Genomic DNA, 27615 nt, shown 5'->3' with positions numbered 1-27615 from the left:
TCCTGTGGGTTTTGTACCAACACCAGCCATAGTTTTCTCAGTGGCACTGCCATTTAATACATCGGTCAGTCTCTGATCGGCCAGCAGCTGTTAATGGACAGAACTAGTGCCCCTATGTCCTTGAGCCTAAGGAAAAGCCCACTTTTGACTTGTCAACTGCCCATTTCACACATGGTATGGTGGACCTTCCAGATATGGAGCAAGATAGGCTCACTTTTCTGGTTTGCATCTAAGAGTCCTAATATTTCCACAAGATTCCCCCAGCCCCTTCTCTTTTAAATAAGGTCTTTTTTTTTTAAAATTGTCTCTTGTTTGTGCAAACTAACAAAACAAACCTGGAGGTGTTTCTGCGGTGACTGGCTCTGTTAAATCAGATGGCTTTCCAACTCCTGCCCTGTTCACAGCCCTCACACGGAAAACATATTTCACACCTTCTTTCAGACCTTGTACCTGTGGACAAGTTTAAAGTAATAGTGAGACTTAGACATTATTTAAACTTTAGTCGTTAGTCCCTTTATATCAATATCCCATCAAGGGTAATGATAATGTTGAGTTGCTTGCCTACACATGACTAAAATACCCATCTTCTTTTCAATTCTGCACCTCAGCTTCTGACACTCAATAAGCAAACCATAGATTGAAATGGAGAAGTCCAATAGTCTTCCACTGAAGTCCTCAAATACATATGGGGCCTTTATTTGTATTGTAAATATCCAAACTTGTTCAGGTATGGGCACAACACACATATTTTGTGGCTTTTTTACCAGCATGACAGATGGCACATGGTCAGGGAGGCCAGTTTGCACCTTTTCAGATCAATGTTATATATTGTACAAGATTGGAGTTTACTGAAATAACTGAAATATTAATTTAAGACGAAGACTTGCCTTTAGTAATTACTATCTAACTGACTTTGCAATTTTAGAATGTTGAACAAAGCAATGTTTGGACATTTCATCAAAAAAGCGAGATCTGAAAAATTGTGTTCATCAAATTAATCTGACAGAATAGGGATTCCAATCTGATTGGTTTACCTTGATGTATCTCTTTGATATTTCCTTTTCGTTGACACTTCTCCACTTTTCATCATCTGCATCTGCCTCTCGTACGTCAGCATAGTACCCAGTCACCTCACTGCGGCCAGAATAGATTGGAGCTTTCCAGAGCAGTACCAGTGAGTTATTTCTGACCTCCGTGTACATGACGTCATGAGGTGGTCCTGTATTAGTTTGCAAAATGCATTAATTCACATAAAAATTAGCCTGGGCATCATGGTAATGCTTACATTCTTATTGTCAATGTTTTCAGCATTAATGATCGGTCTTCTTCTTAAATATTATTAGCCTGTACATTACTAAATTGTAGTTGATCCAAATAAGAAATTCTTAAGTGTGAGAACATCCTTAATAGATTTTTGATGCCTATTTCTAGAACAATTGGAAACAAGTCCTTCTAGAAGTTGTGACTCTTGGAATTCTTGCCCAAGTTGGTGACATTTAGAACATATGAACTGAGAGTAGGAGTAGGCAATTCACCTCCTCATGCCTGCCCCACCATGCGATATGATCACAGTTGATCTCATCTCAGGGTCAACCACGCTTTCTTGCCTGTTCCCCAAATCCCTTCAACTCATTACTAAGTAAACATCAGTCTATTTCCTCCTTAAATTTACTCAATATTTTGGCATCCACTGCAATCTGGGGTAGTGAACTACACAGATTCACAACCCGATGAGAGAAGTAATTATCGCTAATATAAATCTGCAACCCTTTCTACTGAAACTATGACCTCTTGTTCTAAATAGCCCCACAAGTGGAAACATCCTCTCCACATCTACATTATCAATTCCCTTTAGTATCTCATGTATCTCAGTTATTTTATATGCTGTTGACAGAGTGTATTAGTCATGTATTTAACAGTGAGCTCCATCTGCCATTTGCTCGGCAGGAGTCCTAATAATTAAGAGGCTTAGCATATGCAAACAATGTAGGATAATGCAACATAGTGAACAGCAGTTTGTTTTGTTGTGTACTGTGCACTCGAGACGAAGGAGATGTTGAATTACTGACTACTTGCCAAGAAATGTGCAACTAGCAGTCGAAGATTTGGTGAGGAGCTTGTGACCCCATGTGCACACCTGAAATAATTCCAAGGCAGGCCTCAAAATGGACGCTGTTTCACTGGCTGGTTAGCTCAGTTGGCTGGATGTTTGGCTTGCAAAGTAGAGAGGTGCAAATAATGCAGGTTGAATTCCTATGAGGATCACCTTGAAGTTGTCACCTTTGGGGCCCTCTTGTAGTGCACTGTTAATATGCCTACCCCTGACTTCAAGAGACCCTGGTTTAAGTCCCACCTTCTTCACAGGTGTGTTATAACATCTCTGAACAGATGGATTAATAAAAATACATTAATAATAAAAGTTAAAAGATGTAAAAAAAAAAGAAGGCTGTTCAGTTATGAAAATCATATCCAAAGCCTTATTGCAACTTATGAACATAAATGGGTCGACTATGTATGGCACATGCCAATTCCATTTCCTGAACTGCAGGTCTCCCCAAAAAGTTTAAATATTTGAGTTTTTATAAGTTTCTCTGGGGCCAGAAGAATCAAAACAGTTCCTTTGGGTTCCACAGAAATCAAGGGACCTCTTCCTTGCTTCTTATGGTGCCTTCATCCCAAACACAACCTTTTCTATGAAATAAAGGTCTTTTATTCTTGTTTTAATAAATTTCATCTCCGTGCATTGTAAGTCTATTGTTTCAGAGAGGAAGTAGACTTGCCTGGAACAGCAATAGTCCATTCTTCACATGTAAATTTCTCACTCGGTAGAGATGGAAGGCCAACACCTGCCATGTTTATTGCACGGACTTGGAACTGATACACCATATTTTCCTTCAGGTCATGGATCTATAAGAAGGAAGTAGCCAGATTAAGAATTAGAGGAAGACAATATAGACACATTGATATACTGTTATGACAATAATAAAATACTGATTGCTGGCAATGAGAAGGGAGAACAGAAAATAGTGGAAACACTTAGCAGGCCAGGCAAACTCTGTAGAAAGACAAAGAGTTAATGTTTCAAATTCTAGCTGACCACAGCAACCTGCTTTGTTTGGCAGATTTTCCTTGTTTTCTCTGATCGTTGTTGTTCTGCTGCAACCTCCTCTGGGCCCATCTGTTTTTGCAATGCCTACCCCCATATCACTGCCTATCGTCTAGTACCAGCATCCGTTTTGACATTTAATTAGTCATTTCCTTAATGCTATAACAGAGCCCTGTGTTATTTTCCAGCCCTGACTCTTTTCAAATATCTCAATTAAAACAAAAGGGCACCATTCTGTAACATTGAGCTTGATTTCATGGCTGGTTCAGTGGGCTCGTCCATCGCTGTTCAGCCAATGGCAACTCCACCAATCCGTCAGTCAGGCAGGCTCGGGATGGGGGTGAGGTGAAATGGTTTCAGTGAATTGGTAACCTCAACTGAGGAGGTGGCACTTATATCTCCATGAAGCACAACATGTCCAAGGTTTTCCTCAGGACCAGGCCTTTCAGTGTAAACCTCAGGGCCGGCCCACAATTCATATTCTCCTCAATTCCTGTCACCAGGCATTGGACTGAGACCCTCAATTGTTCACTTAGGGGTGTTTATTAGCTAATTTCTGCCCTTCCAACCTTATTTAACTGAGGGAGCCAGGAAGGGAACAACTCTCTCCTGATCCTGGGCTATTAAGATCCGTTCAATGACTCGGTTTGTCCGCCGAACCTCTCCTGTTGGGTAATTAGATTAGATTACTTACAGTGTGGAAACAGGCCCTTCGGTCGAACAAGTCCACACCGATCCGCCGAAGCACAACCCACCCATTCCCCTACATTTACCCCTTTACCTAACACTGTGGACAATTTCGCATGGCCAATTCACCCGACCTGCACATCTTTGGATTGTGGGAGGAAACCCACGCAGACACGGGGAGAATGTGCAAACTCCACACAGTCAGTCGCCTGAGTCGGGAATTGAACCCGGGTCTCTGGCACTGTGAGGCAGCAGTGCTAACTGCTGTGCCACCATGCCACCCACTGTACTTCCAGGCTTTCAGTTTTAGTTCACATTGGTTAACTTGTTATGGTAAACGTTTAATCAATTTAATACTTTGCAGCTAGATCTCAAATATCTTCTGAGAAAATGATGCTTGAATCCTCAGATGCGTGTAGCCTGCTGATTATGTGCCAGTGTCCAACAGCAATCTATTTCCATTGAAATTAATATAAGTTGTCCCAGGATGTAGGTAACATCCTCACAGTAATGCTGCAAATGGATTGAGAAAAAGAAGACCTGAAATAATGTCGAACAAAATTAAACTTATTTTAATAGAAGGGCTGTGTAAATGTGTATATAATGAATAGCATGTATATTTATTCCTAAATTAAATTAACACGAGGAGAATATTAAGAATTGAACCCTTGCAGCTTCTAAAAACATGTTAAGGGAAAAAGTTCTTGTTTCACTTACTCTGTATGCTCGCTCAGTGATAGCTTTGATATTGGCTTCTTTCCATTTTCCAGGAATACCATCAATAATTTCACGATAATCCACAAAGTAGCCGGTAATATCAGCACCACCTTGGAATTTAGGCTGTTTCCATCCCAACACCATGGAGTCACGAACACTTTCAAGAACTGAAATCCCATAAGGTGGTGCAGGAGCAGCTATTTGTAACACAGTGCATTAGGTTAATACTCAATTCCACTGGACAGTTCAATCTTTTCAATTCAAATTTCACCACCTGAATCATTTTTGTGCTCGGTCTTCAATGAGGTCTTTTGTTCATTTTACAAGTATAACTGAAGGAAGCTTGGCTTTGATCAGTATGGTGCATTTTTCATGTCCTATATTGATTATGATTTTAAATTATATTTGTTATGGAATTTTACATTGTAGTTGAATCATAATAAGGAATGCCGGCAAAACATAAGCTCAGCAAATGCCTTGTATCTGTTTTCAACATGATATTCTTACTGAAACTGAGTTAATAACTAGACTGTGGCTTTCTCTTGATTGTTCAACCTCACATCATCATAATTCAGTTCCTGCAAAGGGCAATAGTATTTCCACACTAGATTAAAATTTAATTGTACAGTATTAGTAATGAATATGTTAACACTTTTGTTGAGTGTTCATACACTTGTATTGACATAATCATTACTAACACCATATTGTGCAATTTAACCCATATATTTCTCAGTGTTCTACAAGGCAGGAATGAAGAGTAACCCATGTATTGGTACATAGTAGAGTTTACCCAAAAATTAAACATACCATCTCAAGCTGCCTGGAATACTTAATTTGTTAAAAAAAAAGATGTAACTGTGCTATGTAGATGAGAAAGCCTTCTGTTTAATTTTCAGTCTGTGCTGAAGAAGTTGAGTTCAAGCATTAAAATTGATCTTGTTTTTTTGTGTGTGTTCAAAAGAGCAGAAAACAAAGGAAAGATAAAAATGTGTAGTGATGAGAAACAGTCTATACTCTACCAGAATCAGTTTTCAAAAACTCAGATTCCAAGTTACTGCCAATTAACCATCCTATTGGACTGAAAATGTGTAGGATAACTAGCCATGTAAATTGAGAGAAACCGTGGCATTTCATTTTAAACAAAGTGGTATCCCAGCTTGTTGTCTTCCTGCTAGAAACATTCATTTCTCTTGTATTTACTCATAACTGCAAACTCAGTAAGATATCACTTACTGAATCTAACTTCACTTAACTTCGATTGACATTTTTTTAAATGAGAAAGTCTTGAAATTACAATTAGTTATGTTAGCTACAGAATACCTAAGAGGTTTTAATACCATTGTTCTGTCCAGTCTGTTAAGGAAGGTACAAACTCATTGAAAATAAGAGTTAATACCCATATAATAGTTCACACCCATGACTCAAAATACAGTGAGTTCTCCAGCTTAGAGACTCCACAGAGTGTCAGAGTCAAGTCTTTTGCATCTCCACAGAACAAAACAAAATATCACACAGTAAAATAACTAGGGTTGTTTCCTCTCATCGCCCACCAGAAAATTACTGAGTCACTGCCTTTCCTGGAAGTTGGGAAGTGAAGTATAAAGTATAAGCATATAAGAAAAATTGATATGTTTCAAGTTGGAAGAAAAATACTTCAAGAAATATCTATAGATTTGAAAACACGTGTTGATCAACGCTATCACACTGGTGATCGTGTATTAGAATCATTCGCTGTACCAAATATCTATAAGCGTGTTTATGAATTACAAAGGTGTTTCACACAAGTGAAAAAACATCACAATACCTCTCATCTTCCTCCGAGAACTGTGAAATATATTGTTAAGTTACCATATTACTGAAGTGAAATTAACACTACATCACAAAACACATACCTTCACTCGCAGAACTGAAGCAATTATAAAAATAGATAAAAACATTATCATTGTATCATTTTAAAAAAATTAAATTGAGTCTTATGGCAGTAGGAGTAATAGAAGTATTAGGTTACTGAGTGTGACAAATTTGAAGGAATTGAATTTATGTACACAGCTAATAGTCAATTATTCTTAGCTGCAAGGTATGCCTCTTATACTGTTATTCAGTTCATCAACTGCCTGGCTAATTAACTGCTTTCAGCCAAAAACCCCACATAAAATTGATGTCAGCTGCTTGCTTGAACACTTCTTTAAAGACAAATGCTGTTTTGTAACACCTTTACTGTAATGAAACATCCAAATTGACTTCTCAGAGATACTATCAGATTTTTCAAAAATTGCTACTGAGCCAAATAAAGAGTCATTCGGAGAGTTGATCAAAACCTTGTTCAGTAAAGTCAGTTTTAGAGAGACTGTTAAAGAGAAGAGCAAATTGAAAATGTGGAAGGTATAGGGACAGAACTCCAGGGCTTAGAACTTGCATTGTTGAAAGTATAGGCATCTGTACTGGAACAATCGATGCTTTCAATGTACAGAAGTCCCCATTGAGATGCCCTCTGGTGGTGTAATAGTAGTGTCCCTACCCCTGGACCAGGAGACCTGAGAGGTGTGTCATAACATCTCTGAAGAGGTTGATTAGAAACAAAAGGGATACAGAGTTCTTAGAAGATTACATGGCTGGAGCAAGTTATGCAATGAGAAATTAGCAGGACCATGGGAGGTTTGAAAACAAGGATAAGCATTTTAAATAGGAGGCATTATCAGATCCAAAGCTAATAGTGATCACAGGGGTGATGATAGACTAGAATTGGGACATGAGGACAATGCAAACCTAATTTTGATTTGTCCCTAAGATGGGCAGCTGAACTGACTTGACTGAAGCATATTTCATCCTTCAGTTTGTAACTTCAGTCTTGATCAGGATTCAGATGCATCATCGAAACAAATTCTTAAGTTTCATTATTGAACCGTACTAATTACACAGGCTCTTTACCTGGAGACAAATCATACTTATCCATGTCATTAGATTAAAGAGATACAATTAATTATTAGCATCCCCTCTTTAAATACAATTAGTTTCAAGGATTAGAAGCAGCAATTTGTTTATGAATCAAAAATAGTGTGATGAATTATCACTTTCTATAATGGGATTCCCAAGATTGGACGCAATATTTTAATTCTGATTACCAGCTAATATTTGTAAAGAAAAAGTCATTTTACTATTGTCTGCCAAGGCCTGATCTTTAAAACTCAAATACAATTGCCTTTTCCAATACTTTTATCTACTTGCAGTAACACGTGAGAAATTCTGTTCATTCAGATCGTATTTGTATTAAAGTATGTATTCCCATTTCTTTTTTTGTATCTCAGTGTAATACCACACACTTTGCCACTAAGTTGCTGAAGAGTATCTGTTTATTCAACCTACCAATCTATTTATACTTTTCTTAAGCCTTCTACAATCCTCCTTGCAGTTAACATATTTATTACACATTTTGAGACTGACTTTATTCTCCTACACCACTCAACATGGACAATAAATACTGCTTTACTCGTGTTGCCCACATCCAAAGGATAATATAGTTTTTTTTTGCTTTTAATTGAATTCTGAAAGGAATGCCATATAGAAATATAATGGCTAATTGATGAGGATGTGAACAGTTTGCTGTAGCAGGAAATACCTGGAAGTAATTGCCTCTTAGCACTTAGTGAAAAAAATAATCTGCCCAACTCTCTTTCTGGTTTAACTGGTCAATGGTGAACTTATGAGATTGAGTGTCTGATCAATAAATGCAAATGTCATTTCCAATAAAACAGCTGTAAGGACTTTCTGATTCCACTCCTTTCCTTCCTAAGCTTTATTGCAAACTCCACGTAACTCTCCCAATCCGAACTGTGAAAATTCTGATTTTATTTATGTTTTTTACAGTTTCTCTAGTTGCCTGTTTTCCCCCTAGTCCCCACTGGTCTTAAACCAGATTGTGATTCACATACCAGTTGGTCATCAGAGTATAACGTCTCCCCATTAGACCCTTGCTCCTTGAAATGCTTGTTACAAATAATTCACTAATATGTCTGCACACCTCCTTGATATACATTTCTTAAATATCTACATTTTGCTTCCACTTCCTATTCAACATGTTTGCAAAATGTGTGGGGACTCCCTTTGACATGAGAGCTGTTAAACTGTAAGCTTCTTGTCATCATTCATCAATCTCCCTAACAATTAAACAAATGTATTAGTCACATTCATTAAGACCCAATCAATTCTTCCCAGAATATGATTCACCTCTTTGTGTTTAAATTCAATATTGTTTTCCTGATTTCTCACCTAGTTTTTCCTTCTTCTTGTGCATATCTTGTATTTTAGGCCCCTTCTCATATTTGTCTTCTACCTTAGAACCCTTCTTGTACATGTCTTGAACCTTTGGGCCCTTTTCATGCATGTCTTGCATCTTTAAGCCCTTGTCATGCTTATCTTTATTCTTTGGGCCCTCCTCGTACATGTCCTGTACCTCTGGGCTTCTGAGATTAGACTTGCTTGTCCATTCTGCATTTACCTCCTTTGGTGTATCTGGTTCTATGCATGGAAAATTATCATAGCCAGTGGGCAGCAGGCGTCTGTTAAGCACAGCATCACAACTTAGTAAAGTGTCACGTGCGAGCTGAGATGCCTCATGCTTGCCATCCCAGCGTGCACTGCTGTCTGTTAGTCCACCAATGTTACCACTTTGTTCAGGAAACACACCATGAGGCACTCCTCCTCCTAGAGTTAAATAAAGTAATTAATCAGGCATTCATGAACACATTGGTTTGTGCAAAAAGATATACTTCATTTTTTCAAGGATGAAGAAATGAAGACAAACACGCCATACAAAAGAACAAGGAAAGAGGTACAAGAATGTTTTGCTGAAGGTTTAACATAGCAACAAGCAAAGCTCAAAACCATGAGTAAAATGTTCCTATAGCAGACAAGACTCTGACTACCAACGAATAGCATCATACATTCAGAAGCAAAAGAGTATGAAATTTAAACAAAAGCAATTTTTGCAATTATTAAACAGAGTATTGTTTATTCGATACATTTGATGACATTTAGAGGCTTTTAATTATTACTTTAAAATTATGAGAACCTGCATAATATGCCTTGTTCTCCATAAAATAAAATGGTTTATGTCATATTATTTAAACATCATAACTCCAGTTCATAATTCCCATATCTAACATGAACAGCATTCAACTTAATTCTTTGAATGCCCATCAATTTATTTTATCCTCATTGGACAAATGACTGAATTTTCCCTTTTTTAAAGCTTCTTTTTACTTTCATGCATCACCAAACCTATTGCACAAAAAAGCTTTCTCTCTCAGAAAGAAATTCTGCTCAATACACTGTAATGAAACAATTCTCTGCATCCATTGACTTAGCTTCCCACTCACCCTATTGCAAACCTGTAAAAATAAATTTCATCACATAATTGCAAATTGACAAAAGATAAGCTGCAAGCTATCCTCTAAAGCATTCAAATATACTACCTAGTGCCTCCCCCTATTTCCCATGCAAAATTAACAGCCTGGATTACAAATACATCCACTCCAGTTAATAAATGCTATCTATCCACCTACACTTGTGTAATTCATTCTCTGACATCTTTTGGCAAATGTGAAAAATATACATGCAGCAGCAATAGCAGCTTACTTTATTGTAGGAAAACAATGTACTTCACATGGGTATAATAAGGCCAAAGGTGTGCTCCTGATAATACCTCACCACTTTCCCACCGACCAATGTCCCACACTTTCTATAGTCCTTCTCATTGCTCTTCATAAAAAACCTGACAGTAACTGCACTGCAACCTCTTGGTTGATCACCCATCCAGATTCTACTGTGACAGGGTGGTCACAGTGGCTCAGTGGCTAGCACTACTGCCTCACAGTGACAGGGACCCAGGTTTGACTTCAGCCTTGGGTGACTGACTGTGTGGATTTTTCATGATCGCCCGTGTCTGCGTGGGTTTCTCTGGGTGCTTCCGTTTCCTCCCACAGTCCAAAGATGTACAAGTTAGGTAGTTTGGCCATGCTAAATTGCCCACGGTGTTCCAGGATGTGTAGGTTAGGTGTGTTAGTCAGGGGAGATGTAGAGGAATGCATCTGAGTGGGATACTCTTTACAGGGTCAGTGTGAACTTGTTGGGCCAAAATGGGCTGTTTCCACACTGTAGGGATTCTATGAATCATCAAAGAACAAAGGATCTGCTGTGCTCAGTGAAAGTAAAAGAATACAGTTCAATAAGATCACTGGAATAACAAAAGAAAGCACCAGGTATGAAGAAGACAATTACAGGGAGATAAACGCACCGAGAAAAGATAATTTTTTTTTAAAGAGACACAGGAAGAAAGTAACAAATGGAAAATAATCCAAAAAGAGAAAAGGAACAAGAAGCACATTTGTTGACTCATGAAGACTAATGTAACCATACACAAAAAGAGCTAAAAACAGACAGACAGACTGAAACTGATCTTTCTCAGTTCATGGAATCCCTAACAGCACAGATTGAAGCCTTTCAAGTCTGCACCACCCTCTGAAGAACATCCCACCCAGCACCAATTCCCAACAGTCCACCACTCACTCTATCAACATAGCCCTGCAATTACCATGGCTAATCCACCTAGCCCACATATTCCTGGATACTATGGGTAATTTAGCACGGTGGATCCACCTAACCTTTTTGGACTATGGGAAGGAACCAGAGCACCCAGCAAAAGCCATGCAGACACACAGGTAACATGGAGACTCCACACAGATAGTCCCCAAGGGCTGGAATTGAATGCAAGGTCCTGGCACTATGAGGCAGCAGTGCTAACCTCTGAGACATCATGTCACTGCTGAAAAAAAAACAGTTAATGAACTGGCAGTCCATTTTCAAAGATGTTTGACTTCCTTTTTGATCAAGTTCATGCTACAAGGACATTTTGTACTGCTGGATAAGATCAATTTCATTTACAGAGAAAGAGGGAAAGTAACAGTGATCGATAAAAGTGAAAAATAACAGAAAAAAAGAGAGAATGAGCAAGACAAAGGGATAGAGTACCAAAGACATACAATGAGGAAGAAATAAAGAGACAACCTGCAATTTCTTTGGGCCTTAAAGCTCTTGAGTTGGACCAGAAGAACCATTACACTACAGCGCAAATCCTCCTGCTAAAAAGTGTTAAGTGCTGCATGAGCAACACCAGTAAACCTTCCTGTTAGCATCTGAGCCCTGAAAACTCATCCCTAACTACTCCTTCTCCAGACTCCACAACAACAACTCCAACACTTAAATATATTAAATGTAAAGTAGCATTGTCTTCCCAAACCAGAGAGCTGCTCTCCCATTACAGAGAAACAGCTGGGGATAGTTTAACTACACTTCAGGCAAAGGAAGAGGTTGAGAAGAAGAGTCTTTCATGGTAGCCTCAGCTGGAGCATGAATTAAACCCGCACTATTGGAATCATTTTACGTTACTAACCAACTGACCCCACGTAGCTTAAATGAAAAATATATCAGCAAGACTCTGTACAGGCAATAGGTATGGCATTCTATACAACAAAACTATTTGATCAATGAAGAAAATAATTTGTTTCAGTAATTTTTTAGGCCATTTAAATAGCTGCATTTATACACTAATTCAATGCTATCTGATCATAGCAATTACCCTTTTGTTTTGGTGCCTAACATAGGTCTCACAAGTTGCTCAGTACCAATTGTTGATTTGAACTGGAAATGAGTGCAAAGACTTCTATCATCGTTAGTAATTAAATATATTTCATTTAGATTTTGAAAATACTTGATTTAGTTAAACTCAAAGGAAAAATGCTAAATGATGATGAGTAAGTCGTGCACAGATTAGTTTTTGATAAATGCAGGATTCTGCATGGTGGCCATTTCACATATTTAAGGAGCTTGTAAAATGTTTGCCGACAGGTGATAATCTGTTAAAAGCAGGCATCAGCAGTCGTAGAAACAGACATTAAATGAGCTTTTGTATTGTTAACATGCAAAAAGCAAAAATTATAGCAAATGCAGAACAGAAAAGAAGCTAAGTGATTTTATGTATGAATAAGATATGCACATGATGGTGTTTTATGAGATACATTACATAATGCTGGAGCAAGGCTGGAAATCCGTGAATCAGGTCAGCTTTGGAACATATGACTGAGGCAGGCTGATGTGAGATTTCATACAGTGGCTAATGGATAGTCTCAATGAAAAGAATACACTTTTCCATGTGATATAAGCACAGTGCATGATCAGAACATCGAGTTAAGACATCATGGATGGCAAAGTGAAACAGATGGTACTGTGGAAACAGTGACTCATTAATTAAAGAGAAATCTCTAAAATCAGTAAATACATTTCCAAAACTAAATTATTGTATTTTCATACTTAAACAAAAGGTAGAAGACAGAGGGTGGTGGTGGAGGGTTGTTTTTCAGACTGGAGGCCTGTGACCAGTGGAGTGCCACAAGGATTGGTGCTGGGTTCACTGCTTTTCATCATTTATATAAATGGTTTGGATGTGAGCATAAGAGGTATAGTTAGTAAGTTTGCTGATGACACCAAAATTGAAGGTGTAGTGGACAGTGAAGAAGGTTACCTCAGATTACAACGTGATCTTGATCAGATGGGCCAATGGGCTGAGAAGTGGCAGATGGAATTTAATTCAAATAAATGTGAGGTGCTGCACTTTGTGAAAGCAAATCTTAGCAGGACTTATACACTTAATGGTAAGGTCCTAAGGAGTATTGCTGAACGAAGAGACCTTGGAGTGCAGGTTCATAGCTCCTTGAAAGTAGAGTCACAGGTAGATAGTATAGTGAAGGTGGTGTTTGATATGCTTTCCTTAATTGGTCAGGGTATTGAGTATAGGAGTTGGGAGGTCATGTTGTGGCTGTACAGGACGTTGGTTAGGCCACTTTTGGAATATTGCATGCAATTCTGGTCTCCTTCCTATTGGAAGGATGTTGTGAAACTTGAAAGGGTTCAGAAAAGATTTACAAGGATCATGCCAGGATTGGAAGATTTGTGCTATCAGGAGATATTGAATAGGCCAGGGCTGTATTCCCTGGAGGGTCAGAAGCTGAGGGATGACCCTATAGAGGTTTATAAAATCATGAGGGGCATGGATAAGATAAATAGACAAAGTGTTTTCCCCGACATGGGGGAGTTCAGAACTAGAGGGCATAGGTTTAGGGTGAGAGGGGAAAGATATAAAAGATACCCAAGGGGCAACTTTTTCACGCAGAGGATGGTACATGTATGGAATGAGCTGCCAAAGGAATGGTGGAGGCTGGTACAATTGCAACATTTAAAAGGCATTTGGACAGGTATATGAATAGGAAGGGTTTGGAGGGATATACCAGGTGCTGGCAGGTGGGACTAGATTGGGTTGGGATATCTGGTCGGCATGGACGGGTTGGACTGAAGGGTCTGTTTCAGTGCTGTACATCTCTATGACTCTAAATATACTTTTGAAACTAAGTAGATTAATTTTCAGATTAAATGGAATTCAAAAATACATAAGTACATATTCAAAATTAAGTAAATATACTTTCAAGTATAAATAAATGAACTTTCACAAATGACAGCTTCATACGGCAACAATTTAAATTTTATTACCCACCTAAAGCAGCTTTGACTTCCAGAGCCTCAGACTCATGTGAAAATTGACTAAGCCCGGCTGCATTGACAGCCCTAACTCGAAATTTGTATAACTGTCCAGTTTGTAATCCATGACAAATAAATCTAGAAAACAAAAACTTCATTTACAACATCAATCAATGAATTTACACAATATTTCTTTGTATGTGTTCCAGTCAACATTTTTGTTCTTATTATTTTGGCCACAAGTATCAGGTATATAGGAAGTGTTGCATTCAATGGAAAGCATATTACACAACAATGCTCCATCTTTTTTCCATTTTTGTGCCACAATAAAATGAGAACCAATATTACAGAATTAAGGTGAAACAGAACCACTCGTTGGCTTATTAATAGGGATTACCCACTCTGATGGAACACAGTCCTGAAAGTCTGATTATGTAACATTGACTCATTTACTGATGCTATTGTAAGCATTTCATGCTATGCCTCATTATTTTGTCATGCCCTTACATATTTAGGATCTTTCCCAGTTGTGGTTTAACATATTTGTGCACTGATCCTATTTCTTTGTGTTCTGTGTATCATGTCACTGGCATTGACTATCCAATGCCATCCAAATGCAGAATTTCATGAGTTCTCCTTCCTGACACATGGGGCTGACTTTTACCATTTGCAGTTAAAGCACAATGCACAATGCACAATCTGACATAACCTGTGGTGAATTTTCAATGTTAAACATCATAATAATACAACTGAGCTGTTGAGTGTCATATGTTGTACAAAGAGCTTTGAGGACTCTGGGTCTGTACTCAGTGGAGTCTCGAAGGATAAGGGATCATCTCATTGAAATGTACAGATTACTGAGAGGCCTGGACAGAGTAATGTAGAGCAGATGTTTCCAGCAGTAGGAGAGTTATGAGGGCACAACCTCAGACTGAAGAGACAACCCTTTAGAGGTGAGATAAGGAGGAATTTCTTCAGCCAGAGAGCAGTAAATCTGTGGAACTCATTACCACAGATGGCTGTGGAGGCCAAATCATTGAGTATAATTAAGACAGAGATAGAGAGGTTCTAGATTAGTGAGGGGATCAAGATTTACGGGGAGAAGGTGGGAAAATGGAGTTGAGAAATATATCAGTCATGATCGAATGGTGGATCAGATCAATGGGCCAAATGGTCTACTTCTGCTTCTATATCTTATAGTGTAATGAAGTGAGTTTCTCAGTGAAATCACATGGCAAGCGAGATAGAAGTGCCGACCATTGCTGGGTCATTCCAGCTTACACACCTTTCGCACAATGTTTTAATGCCAAGTTGCAGATACCGCAAGCCAGGAGTTATTTCACAAACTATGTACTTGACTCTGAACTTTGAAAATGTCTGAGAGTAAAGGCAAGCTGGCTCCCACCTGCAGGACAAGGATATAGAGGTGCTAGTCGATGGAGAGCTGACTGCAGACTGCCAAAGAAGGTCAGGCCACCAGATCTTGCCAGCCTGGCCTGGGCAGAATTTGCAGCACAAGTCAGTGCTGAGTCTCCGTGAAGTAGGAAGCCCAGAGCACAGAAAGTCAATGCTTGTCTGTGCTCTGGATAGACATATGCCATCACCTTCTCTCACTTCTATAACACACTCATAGGACCACCACTCACTAACTCGGTCACTGCATATGCATCTCACCATCTGTAGCACAATGGATAAGTAAATCATGCCTAATCACTAACGCTCACATTCTTCATCCTTCCAAACTAATCATGGTTTCCGGTATCCTCATACCTCACTGGGGACACCTTACTGACTCATTTGTTCATGCATCGCCACTAAACATTCTTGCACTCATTTTCATTATTCTCAGTCCCTCCCTTCATCATATTGTGAGAAAATTTGGCCTTTAATTGAACCAAGGAGGCCAACATTGGTTGGGGGATAACAGACAACAGGTTCCTTACTCCCTATGATGAGAAAATATTAGATGTGGCAGGAGAAGACATCTAGTGTGGATGGAGAGACAATGGGTAACTGACTCTGTGCCACGCTGTTCTCTTACTGCCACCAGTGCTAACTCATTCTTAACCTGGCCAAGATTTTATCCAACTTCTACAACTAATTCCTTCCCATCTCTTATGCAGACTCTAGCTCTACCCAGGGAACCTTGGCTAAGTGACCAGTGCCCACAGACCCTCAGCTCCACCTCCACCTCTGAGGAGGAAGCCTGTGCAACCAAGTGGCTGGGCAGCCACACTGAGGGTCCACACATGCCAACACATCTTTTTTTCTCTTGAAAGTTTACAAAGAAAGGAAAAGTTTTATAGATTACTTTCTGTTCAAATTGTTCCAACAGGTATTACTTGAAAAGATAGCAATTAAAAGAAAAACAGAAATCCTGCCAAAAGAAAACAGTTTTATGTTTCCTTTCCCTGAAGTCACTGATCATGTGGTTTATGTTAATGGAATATATACTGTTCCACTGTTATTAATGGAGGCTTCAAAACAGCCAGAGACCAGCCTCGTACTGCTTGGCCCTACCAACGTGTTTTCATTCTCTCTTGATTAGATGAATGTATTCCACCTGTTCACCTGAGGGCTTGTGATTCCGTGACCTTGCAAAACAGAAGGACATTCAATGAAATAAGATGAAAAATATCAAGCAAACAGGATGCCTTACGCAGAACCAGCAATGAAGTTCACTGTTATTCCAGGGCTTTTCTCCATTTCTGACATGGTATCTCCTTCATTTGTGAAGAGCAGTAGTGAAAGAATATGTAATATAAGGACAAAGCATACTTCATTTTCAAATTTGAATTGATGATTTTTCTGTTTTTAATTCACACACACACGTACCAAGCAGACGTTAGTGACATCAGCATCTCTGGGGTTTCAAGACTATTTCAATGCCTATGGACAAATTCTGGATCACCCTCATCATACGCACCCATTCTCTCTCTAATGCATTTCTTTTGATTCTGCCTTACGCTTTCCTCTGCTTCATTTATGCAAGACTCTCTAATAGCCTTCAGCACTACCTTTTGCCTTTCACTGGTTTGTTGTTGCATGGTTCCCATTTTCCAGATCCACTGATGCTTGCTTCAATGTAGTAGCCAACTAATTCCTTTGCATCTTTTGACTCTTCCCAACTGACAACCATCGAAGTGTCTGTGTTCCTCGAAGGCACAACATGACTTGGAGCTTTTGGAACATCTGAAAGGCAAAAGACAAAAATTTAGAAAGTATTGAAATAAACATGGCTATTTTGCCTGATCTCAGAGGCTGTATATATCCTGTGTGATTGACCATTGTTTGACAATAATTATGAATTATAGGGTTTTTTTTGCATTTACTTCAAAAGGAATACCCTAGGATTAAAAAAAATTAAAGCTTCATCCTTCAGAATTTGTGGAGAAAAGGTAAACTTTCTTGTGTCTCACTCAATGTAGTCTGTTTCTTCAGCAATTAGACACCACATTGATAATATTGAGCAGCAACAGTAAAAAGAAGGGTGAACAAGACTTAAGCTGTACATTCAAGAAGATAAATCATAGGAACTGGATGTAAATTAGCTCATTGAGCTGGAAGGTTTGTTTTCAGGCATTTCGTCACCATGACTAGGTAACATCATCAGTGAGAGTCTCCGGTGAAACACTGTGGTATGTCCCAACTCTATATTTATAGGTCTTGGTTTCTTAAGGTGGGTGATGTCATTTCCAGTGCTTCCTAGTCATGGTGACAAAACATCCAAAATCAAACCTTCCAGCTCAGTGAGCTAACTTACATCCATATCATGAGCTAGATATCTTCTCAAAAATCGCAATCATAGGAACTGTTAATTAATACCATACAAGCTGCTAATTCAACCCTTTTCTGTATTTTGTATAAATCCAGTCAGGGAATGGTGACATCCCGATAACAATTATTATAAAGTAAGATAAGAAAGTAAGCATGGCAAGTGGATTTATGTTCACTTTATAATTCATACTTACCAAGTTTGTCTGTTACTTCAGTAAATTCTGTTGGCTCAGAAGGCTCACTAATGCCAGCAGAATTAGCAGAGCGGACACGGAAACGATAGGATTTACCCTCAGCCAGATCAAACAATGCAAATCGTGGAGACTTCACGGGGATCTCTGGGTTAACCCTTTGCCAGTCCTCAGTGCCTGCAACACACTAACCCAAACAAGCAAATAAAAGGATAATGTGCATAAAAAACCATGAGCAAATAAGGCAATAATTTTATAGCTACTAATTGGGAGGCAGAATGCTTTCAATTATATCAATTGATGGCTCACTTAGGTTTCAACATTCCCTGTAAGCACTGACACTGGTGATTCTGCTGGGATCAGGCCCACTTATATACTACTAAGAAACCGATCGTCATATTTATACTGTCGTTGGGTTGGCTGCTTTATCTGTGTAGGTAGGAAGTGGAATGGTGGCTTATTCTGTTTGTAGAAGGACAAAAATTAATATGTCACAATGATCACTTCATATACAAGTGATTTAGATATACTTAACAGCATGTCATTTATGTGTAAACAATTATACATGATCAATATTTCAGAGATGTCCCTTAGATGCAAAGTAAAAGCTGTAGTAAGACATTCAAACTGCAAGGTTATATACTTGTCCATTATTAGTTTTATCAATGTAAAATAGGGATTAAAGATTGACTTGGTGTGAACATTACACTAGCTTCCTGCATGTTAAAATCTGCTATAAAATTATTTTAGGAAAGGTGATAATCTAATGCATCAAGTACACAGAGAAGAACATTAATGAAAACCTGCATAGTTACATCTAAGCGCAGCATTCTGTAACGCTTAGCTGGAATTTTCCTTAACGGCTTAATTCCTTTTTAAAAGCACCAGGCATAGGTTGACATTTAACAGCACAATTTTACGCATGTGTTTGAAACCATTTTGGAAGTGGCGTTACTTATTTCCACACGCATTTGGAGGTGTTTACCTTTTCTACATAATACATGATTCCTTCGTGGCCACGTTGACCAGGAGGCTTCCAGCTGAGGACCACATAATTCCTCGTGGCTTCAGTCACAGCTAGTTCTGTAGGTTGTCCAGGCACCACACCCTCTGTTGGGATATACGTAGGACAGCAACACTTTACTTCAGGGGTGAAAAAATACTCAAAGATTTATTTCCTTGATTATCATTTGAGAAAGGCTATGATACTCTTCGGCTCAAAATTCCTGCAAACATCCAAGGCCTAAATAGCCCCATGCAGATACAGTGGAACTTTACCATACTGGTCCTACACCCGTCATTTGCTTGTACTCTCGAAGCTTGTCAACTTCCTGAGCTCAATGTGTTTCCAGATGAAAAACAGATGCTGCCCAGTTACAGTGTAGGGGTAAAGACCAGAGGAACATGCGATGAAAAAGGCTAAGAAATTGCTGCAGTGTTGTACGGTATAAAGGCTTCAAAAATTTAATTGAAAATGTCGACTTTACAATTTCTACTTTCACTAGATTATTAATAAAGCGCAAGCATATAGGTTTGTCAAAGTGGGCTGTCAAATTTTGAAAATATCCTTTCCTCTTTCTTCATAAAGCCAGCTTCAGGAATGCTTGTTTGGGTCTAACAAAAATAATGTAGGCATCCACTTTTATATAATCGAAACCTTTCCCTGGGACTTGGACCTTGGTTGACATGTTCCAGCTAAACTCAGCGAGATTGAACAAGGAGGTCATTTTGTACCAATAAGTTGTTGGTTTTGGTTGAAGAAACCCAGGGCTTCCAACTGTTCTGGTCTCTTTCTTACAAGATTGGGAACTTGGCTTATTCCACCAGTCACCTGCCAAAAATTAAAATCTCCCTAAACTATAACTGTCAACACTCATCTTCTCAAATTTACTGAAGCTGCCTGAGGGGAAAATGTGGATTATCTACATTGCAGAAAAAAATATTTTGATTGATTCCAAATTGTTACAGGTTGAGTCTGATCAGAGCAGATTAATACACTTACAAAAAGATGCATTCTTTACCTGCTGGTTCTTCTTCTGTTACAATAATCTGTCCTGTCCAGGGGGCTAATGGGATTCCTGATAATTAAATAATACAAAAAAGATAAAACATTATTTTCAATAAGCCTTGAGATCAATTTTAAAATCTTTTTATTTATTGAGTCAGAAAAGATAGGAGGAAGGAGTTCAACATAGCCCAAAAAATGAACACACTGATTAGTCAACAGAATTTTTTCAAAAATCTGAAATTATTAGATGCATTTTTCAATGAAAACACCACATTTTTTCAGTGGGTGACTGATATGGTGGCTGAGAGGAATACAATAGATGTGGTGTTTATAGACTTTCAGAAATGTTTTGCTTTGATTATCCACTGAAAATTATTGTAGAAAGTTAAAGAAGAAGGAATTCAAAAAAAAAGGAGAGTGGATTAAAAACTGTTCAGAAGGAAATAATTAGACAGATAATTTAGGGTTTATTTTAATTAATCTTAATTGGTGTTAGTGGAGGTGATGACTGCCTCAAATTGGATACCAAATTCTGTTGCAGGATAAGTCAATGGATTCAATTCGTTCTCCATAAACTAGAAATTACCCCACCTCAGTCAAACTTTCCTTACATTGGGGAAGTTTCACAGTGTGGAGGAAATGGACCTTGATGCAGTGCATCTTTTCCCACCAAAAATAAACTCAACCCCAGTCAAGCCACCTTACCCTTTTCTGTACATTGACTACCCTTGTGCAACTTAATGATAGATCAAACAGCACTGATAGGCACCATGTTTACAATTGTTTTGAGAGTTTAGACAAGCCACCAGGTATATTACCAACATTACTGTGGATCAGGCAGCAAAACTGCATGGTGCATTCTTCCTTACTTCTTCATCTATCAATATGGGAGATTTACCCTCAGCCTAATTCATCTGATTCAGGAGCTTATTTGCAGTGGAGATCAAATCGATATGCCACTGTTGGCTCCAGATCTTGCTGCTCCAATATATTAACTACCAAATCACAGAAGATTACTTCACTTTTGGTGTGCTTTACTTGCTCTTTCTATCACTTTGCACGTAACACAGATCAATTCTGAGTAGCCAATGTTGGATTTACTATTTTGATCCATTGTGTTTAATATTAAAACGTTGCCAAACATGAGTTGTTAAAGGAGTCACTCTTTAAAGATTTCCTCCCTAACAGCAAGCATTAATAGAAAAAAAGGCATACCCTTCAGCCTTGCTTTATCAGCAGGATCCAAGGCTGCAACAGGCTCAGATACACGGGATGGTCTACTAATTCCAACGTTATTAACAGCACGCACACGGAAGATGTAGGAACGACCTTCTACCAACCCAGTGACAGGAAACCTGGCAAACTTCACTGGGGTATCATTGCACTGAACCCAATGATTGGTTCCTACTTCACATCTGTAGAAAAAGGGATGAATTGTTTGTTTGAACAAAGATTAGAAGTGGAGTTAGTTAGTTATCATTCTTACAATTACAAAACATTTTTATAGATTACCGCCATCACTATTCTACAAAAGTATTATAAACCAGTGTTGTGCATTACAATTTGTACACTTAAATTCCATCTAACTATGGTTTTTTTAGTGCTTGCAGATCTCGTTTTTTTCATTTTACATAAGTCTTTGGTCTTTTATCAAGTGTACATTTTCATTTGGAACATTAGAAAATAAAGGGCATTCTGCAAGGGTCTGCTGTTGGGCAAAGTTTATTTAGTGAGAATTGGAAAGTGGGACTGTCATGACACAGGCGCATCGCTGATTGGAAGATTTACGATGATACATATAACAAGAATGGAGCAAAAGGTGTGTTATTAATCAGTTCAGTTACAATGTAATCTTGCACAAGTGAAACATTTTTACTCTACTAATTTGCAATCAAAAAACTTAGAAATGAAATATTGAATGATCCACAAGGCTGCAATACAATAAACACAGTATTTGGGATGCACTGGCTGTATCTCCTGCAGGTGGTGATATGATGTGTGTTTCCAACATTAACGGGGGATTTTATGATGAGAGTATTTCACCCAATGGTGAAATCATCCAGCCACCAACTCCATTAAATTACTAGAATGTTTTCTCATTTTTATTGCCTTTTTTCTTAATAACTGAAACTTCTACATATTTTATTGTTGAGAAAATTCCTATCCCGAAAAAGGCCATTAGTGACTCTTTTCTCTGGTATACAGCCAAGTCACCTTCCATGATCCACACAAAAAGGGCAGTGAGTTAAGACAGAGAGCAGCAGAGGATGACAGAAAAGAATCAAAGAATTTAAGAGAGAGAACATAAATGAAGACACAATCTTTTGCCATGTGATTTTAGGGCCACACCTAAGACTTTGTGTTTAGTACAGAGTGGTCAAGGAGAAGATAAGATCAAGAACTGTTTTCAAGCTTAGGATTCTGTAGAACCTTATTTATTGCATATTAATATTATATACAACAACACATGGGATTCCAAGAAATACAAATTTCAGAATTTGTTGTTACGTTATTAAAAGACTATTAGCCGTATTTTAACAAATCTTCCACTTTTGATTTAGCTTCTTTCTAAATGTCTAACATAGTCCATCAGTGTTATTTATTCCAATGTTGAAAACAACCCTGTGACATTATTGTGTAGCTGCTCTAGGTTCATAAAGCCCACACACACGTATCAGATGAGTGCAACACATGTAGGTTTGCTGATGATACAAAGTTAGTTGGGATGGTAAATTTTGAGTCAGAAGGCTGGAAAGAAATATAGACAAGTGAAATGAGTGAGCAAGAACATGAAGATGGCAAACAGAATATCTTCTAAGTAGCAAGAGACTGGGAATTTTCATATTCAATGGAACCTATATATCCTTGCACATGAATCACAGAAAGTTAACAAGCAAGTTCAGTACATAATTAGAAAAGCAATGGCACATTTGACTTTATTTGTAAGGAATTTAAGAATAAGAATTAAAGTCTTGATAGAGTTGTACAGAGTCTTGGTGAGACAATACCTGAACTACTGTGTACAGTTTTATGGTCTCTTTACCTAAGAAAGGATATACAAGACTTAAATGGATGTAACAATGGATGTAAAGCTTCAATAGATGGATTCTTGTGAAGAAAGGGTTGACCATTAAGAAGAGATTAAGTAGACTAAGCCTTTGCTCCGTGTAAATTAGAAGAATGAGAGATGATCTCAATAAAAACTAGTAAATCCTTCAGAGGATTAATGAGGTAAATGCTGAGAGGTTGTTTTCCAAGGCTTGGAAATCTAACCTTGAAGGCACAGTCCCAGAATGATATGTTAGAATGAGATGGAAAGATGTTTGTTTGCTCAAAGTGTTTTCTAATCCACTGGAGAGTGAATATCCAATTATTGAATTAATTCAATTTAGCAATCTATATATTTTTTGATCCTGAGGGAATTAAAGGATATGGAGATAGTGCACAAAGGTGGAATTGATGGGACAGATCAGCCATGGCTGCATTGACTAAAGGCTGAAGAATCAACTGACCAGTTCCTGCTTTTATTCATTGTAGTCTATGCTCTTAAAATAGAGCAACAGAAGAGAAGAGACAGAGGAAGAAATAACAAAACACAATGACAAATATTATATTCTCTGATTCACTATGATCAAAGGCATGAGAGAACAACTAGAGAAGGAATAAAGTTAAAAATTTACCACATTTCTCCATTCATCATTGGATTAAATAACTTTATATACAACAACATGCTGTTATACTTTAGACATTCTAGTGATGTGACCAGTCCTCTCCAGAGCCCACCGACCTTAAAATTTCAGGGTAAAACCTTTTATTAGGATAATGGAGGGAAGCTGATATTCAGTATTCAGGTAACTTTACTCTGATAGGAATCAAATACTTTCAAGGAAGAAGAAAGAAACTAACAAAAAAAAAGTAAAATATTTTGCCTTTATAGAATTATTGTAATTCACTTAGAACTTCAAATCAATGCAGTGAGAAACAGCGAGTGACCACTCACCTGTCAACAAAGTAACCAAGGATGGAGCTTCCACCATCAACTGCTGGTTGTTTCCAGGTTACAATGACATAATCTTTATTGGCATCTAAGCAATAGACATCCAAAGGAGCTCCTGGGGCACCTGCAACCTCTGCATCAGCATCTGTAAATGAGACACTGCTTTCTGATTACATTGTCAAAAAAATGTGGCGCTGGAAAAGCACAGCAGGCCAGGTAGCATCCAAGGAGCAGGAGAGTCAATGTTCTGGGCATAAGTCCTTCATCGGGAATGTGGAGGGAGAAAGGGGACTAAGAGATAGACAGAGGAGTGGGGGTGGGGCGGGACAGGAAGGTAGATGGGAAGGCAATAGGGGAATGGAGGTGGGAGGGTAATTCTGATAGGTCGGTGGGGAGGGTGGAGAGGATAGTTAGTGCCAAGTTGGAAGGATGGATCTGGGATGAAGTGAGGGGAGGGGAGATTTAGAAACTGGTGAAGTTAATATTGATGCTGTGTAGTTGTAGGGTCCCAAGGCAGAAGATGAGGCGTTCTTCCTCCAGTTGGCCTGTGGCATTGATTTAGCGTTGGAGGAGGCCCAGGGCTTGCATGTCTTGGCAGACTGGGAGGGGGAGTTGAAGTGGTTGGCCAAAGGGCAGTGGGGTTGTTTGATGCATGTGTCCCAGAGATATTCCCTGAAATGGTCTGCAAGTTGGTGTCCTGTCTCCCCAATGTACAGGAGACCACTTTGAAAGCAACAGACACAGCAAATAAGGTGGGTGGATGTGCAGGAAAATCTCCACTGGATTTGAAATGATCCTTTAGGGCCTTGGACGGAGGTTGGGGGCGCGCAAGTGTGGGTGCAGGTTTTACACCTTGTGCAGTAGCAAGGGAAGGTGCTAAGTGTGGAGAGGGGGGTTGGTGGGGGGCATAGACCAACTGAGGGAGTCGCAGAGGGAATGGTCTCTGTGGAATGCAGAGAGGGGTGGGGTGGTTAGGTTGATTGTAGATGGTGGAAAGGGCAGAGGATAAGCCGCTGTATACAGAGATTATTGGGGTGGAATATGAGGACCAGTGGTTTCTATCCTTGTTGCGGTTGGAGGGGTGGGGGTCGTGGGCAGAGCTGCGGGAAGTGGAGGAGATGCACTGGAAGGCATTATTGATCATGTGGGAGGACTTATTGGGATGTCTTGGAGTGGAATTGCTCCTTCTGGGAACAGATACAGGGGAGGTGGAAGAATTGAGTGTAAGGCATCACGTTTTTACAGGAGGGGGTGTTGGGAGGCGGTGTGGTCCAGATAGTTGTGGGAGTTGGTGTCTTTGAAGTAGATGTCTGTTTTGAGTCAGTTGTTGGAGATGGAGATGGAGAAGTCCAGAAAAGGGATGGAGCAGTCCGAGATGGTCCAGGTAAACTTGAGGTCAGGGTGGAAATTGTGGGTGAAGTCGATGAACTTTTCAACCTCCTCATGAGAGCACGAGGCAGCACCAATGCAATTATTAATGTAGCAGAGGAAAAGGTGAGGGATGGTGCCAGTGTAACCATGGAAGGTGGATTGTTCCATCTACCCTATGAGGAGATAGGAATAGCTGGGGCCCATGGCTACCCCTTTGGTCTGAAGGAAGTGGGAAGATTTGAAGGAGAAGTTGTTGAGGATGAGGACCTGTTCTGCCACTCTAATGAGTGCGTCGGTGGAGAGGGGCTGGTTGGGTCGGTGGGAGAGGAAGAAACGGAGGGCTTGGAGCCCTTCACCATGGGGGAGTGGATGTGTCTAGGGACTGGATGTCCATGATGAAGAGGAGGCATTGTGGGCCGGGGATTGGAAAGTCATGGAGGAGGTGGAGGGCATGGGTGGTGTCCCGAACATATGTAGGGAATTCCTGGACCAAGGGGGACAGGATGGAGACAAGATATGAAGGATGACTTCAGTGGGACAGGAGCAGGCAGAGATAATAGGTCGACCGGGGCAGTCGGGTTTGTGGATTCTGGGTAAAAAGTTGAACCGAGCGATTGCACTGGCTACATTAATTGGTCACTTCCCATCGAACAATAATTTCTTTGACTCCTAAGTGATTTAGCAGCAACATAGCAAGAAAACCTTAGTCAGTGTCAAATGAAATGGACTTAACAGGTAAGTAAATTAAAATGGAGGAAAAAATGCACTCTGTCTAACCCAAGGCAGAATCACAGCTGGCATGTCATAGTTCAAGGAGCTAATAACCAATTTTATCTGACAGCAAAGTATTTCTCTCACAAAGACAGCAGCACTTACAGGAAGAATGTTTTTATCAGATATGGGAAGCCTAAAAATGTTTAAACATACTCTTAGGTTAAAACTGCTCATTGCTGGAAGGACATCAGCTAGGGCCACGACTCTGATCTTGGTTTGTTGGTTGCAACCTTCATAGAGTCGAAGGTGCAAGAATTACTCTCAGTGCCCCTACGTAAATAGCAAGGTCGCTTGAGAAAAAACAACAGGTTCTCATTATTTAGTGATTCCTATCGCTAACCGCATTATACCCATAGCCCCCTTGTCGATACTGTTCAGCTACTCAAATGACATATGGGCTGTTGTGTTCACTTGCACACGTACCTCTGACAAACACGTATGCACTATGAACTTCATAGCCAGATTTTGTCAACACACGTATAGTGTACAATCCTTCATCCTCCTTATTTAGGTGAGTAAAAGTCAGTGTAGCAGTTTCACCACTCCAGTGCATCTCAACCCATTTGGATGGCAGTAGCTGGATACCTGGTAAGGAAAATGGAGAAGAGTAGAAATGTAAGCATGGAGAAGGTATTGAGACTTTGACAAAGAGAATATAATCACTGGAGGTTTTAAAGTTAAAGTTATTGTATTTATATGCATACTTGACATTCTTTGAAAATGTCATTTTTTTGTTGCAATTTATGACTGCTAAGCATGATTACTTAGCTGCACACAATTAAGAACAATTAAAGCCACAAAAAATATTGAGGGTATTTTAAGCAGCCTGGATCAAAATTTGACATTCAGGGTTCAAGGATTGTGCAAAACTGTAGCAATATCAGCAAGTGTGAGCACTAACTTTCGAAGCGCTGCTCCTTCATCAGGTTGTTATGGAGTATAAGTTCGTAAGACATAGAATTTATAGCAAAAGCTTATAGTGTGATGTAACTGAAATTATATATTGAAAAAGACCTGGATTGTTTGTTGAGTCTCTCATCTTTTTGAATGACCATGTTGGTTTCAGTTCTTTTGTATGTAAATCCCAGAACTGTTTTTTTTTGGGAGGTGGGGGGGGAATGGGCTCACGCGCCCTGTTCTGCTGCCGAGTCTCCTGAACAGGGAGCAGACTTCATAGAAAACACTGAGCCCCAGTGGAAAGTCATTGAATCACTGACTGAGTAATCAATTAGTGCCCACACACCTCATCCGGATAATCAAGGTTCCTCTATATATGGATTCATGCAGCTTTTGAGCAAAATAAAATGTAATTCTGCAAGTACAAATTCACCCCACAAACTTGTGTGTGTGTGTGTGTGTGTAAAATGCAGTGGGGTCACCTGTAGTGTGACAAGAACCCAAG

At 39.2% G+C, this 27615-nt stretch overlaps 1 protein-coding gene across 4 annotated transcripts in view; it reads right to left on the bottom strand.

Annotated features, from left to right (window-relative positions):
- Window positions 1–27615, bottom strand: part of myom1b (myomesin 1b) — a 130547-nt gene that overhangs the window by 56703 nt on the left and 46229 nt on the right. For 2 of the 4 annotated variants that reach the window (XM_072570373.1, XM_072570375.1), the window contains 13 exons: window positions 26637–26798; window positions 24072–24213; window positions 21287–21486; window positions 20085–20141; window positions 19049–19173; window positions 18067–18250; window positions 17113–17287; window positions 14112–14233; window positions 9194–9211; window positions 4511–4707; window positions 2781–2907; window positions 1035–1219; window positions 336–450 (listed from right to left, as the gene is read on the bottom strand). In XM_072570373.1, the coding sequence (XP_072426474.1) occupies window positions 336–450; window positions 1035–1219; window positions 2781–2907; window positions 4511–4707; window positions 9194–9211; window positions 14112–14233; window positions 17113–17287; window positions 18067–18250; window positions 19049–19173; window positions 20085–20141; window positions 21287–21486; window positions 24072–24213; window positions 26637–26798 (1809 nt within the window). Of the gene's footprint in view, window positions 1–335; window positions 451–1034; window positions 1220–2780; window positions 2908–4510; window positions 4708–8776; window positions 9212–14111; window positions 14234–17112; window positions 17288–18066; window positions 18251–19048; window positions 19174–20084; window positions 20142–21286; window positions 21487–24071; window positions 24214–26636; window positions 26799–27615 lie in introns of all 4 variants that reach the window. The other 2 variants (XM_072570372.1, XM_072570374.1) reach the window with 2 other exon arrangements.

Source organism: Chiloscyllium punctatum, chromosome 5, assembly GCF_047496795.1.
Source record: "Chiloscyllium punctatum isolate Juve2018m chromosome 5, sChiPun1.3, whole genome shotgun sequence".
Lineage (NCBI taxonomy): Eukaryota > Metazoa > Chordata > Chondrichthyes > Orectolobiformes > Hemiscylliidae > Chiloscyllium > Chiloscyllium punctatum.
The sequence above is the reverse complement of the archived record's forward strand: the minus strand, read 5'-3'. Positions and strand labels throughout refer to the sequence as shown.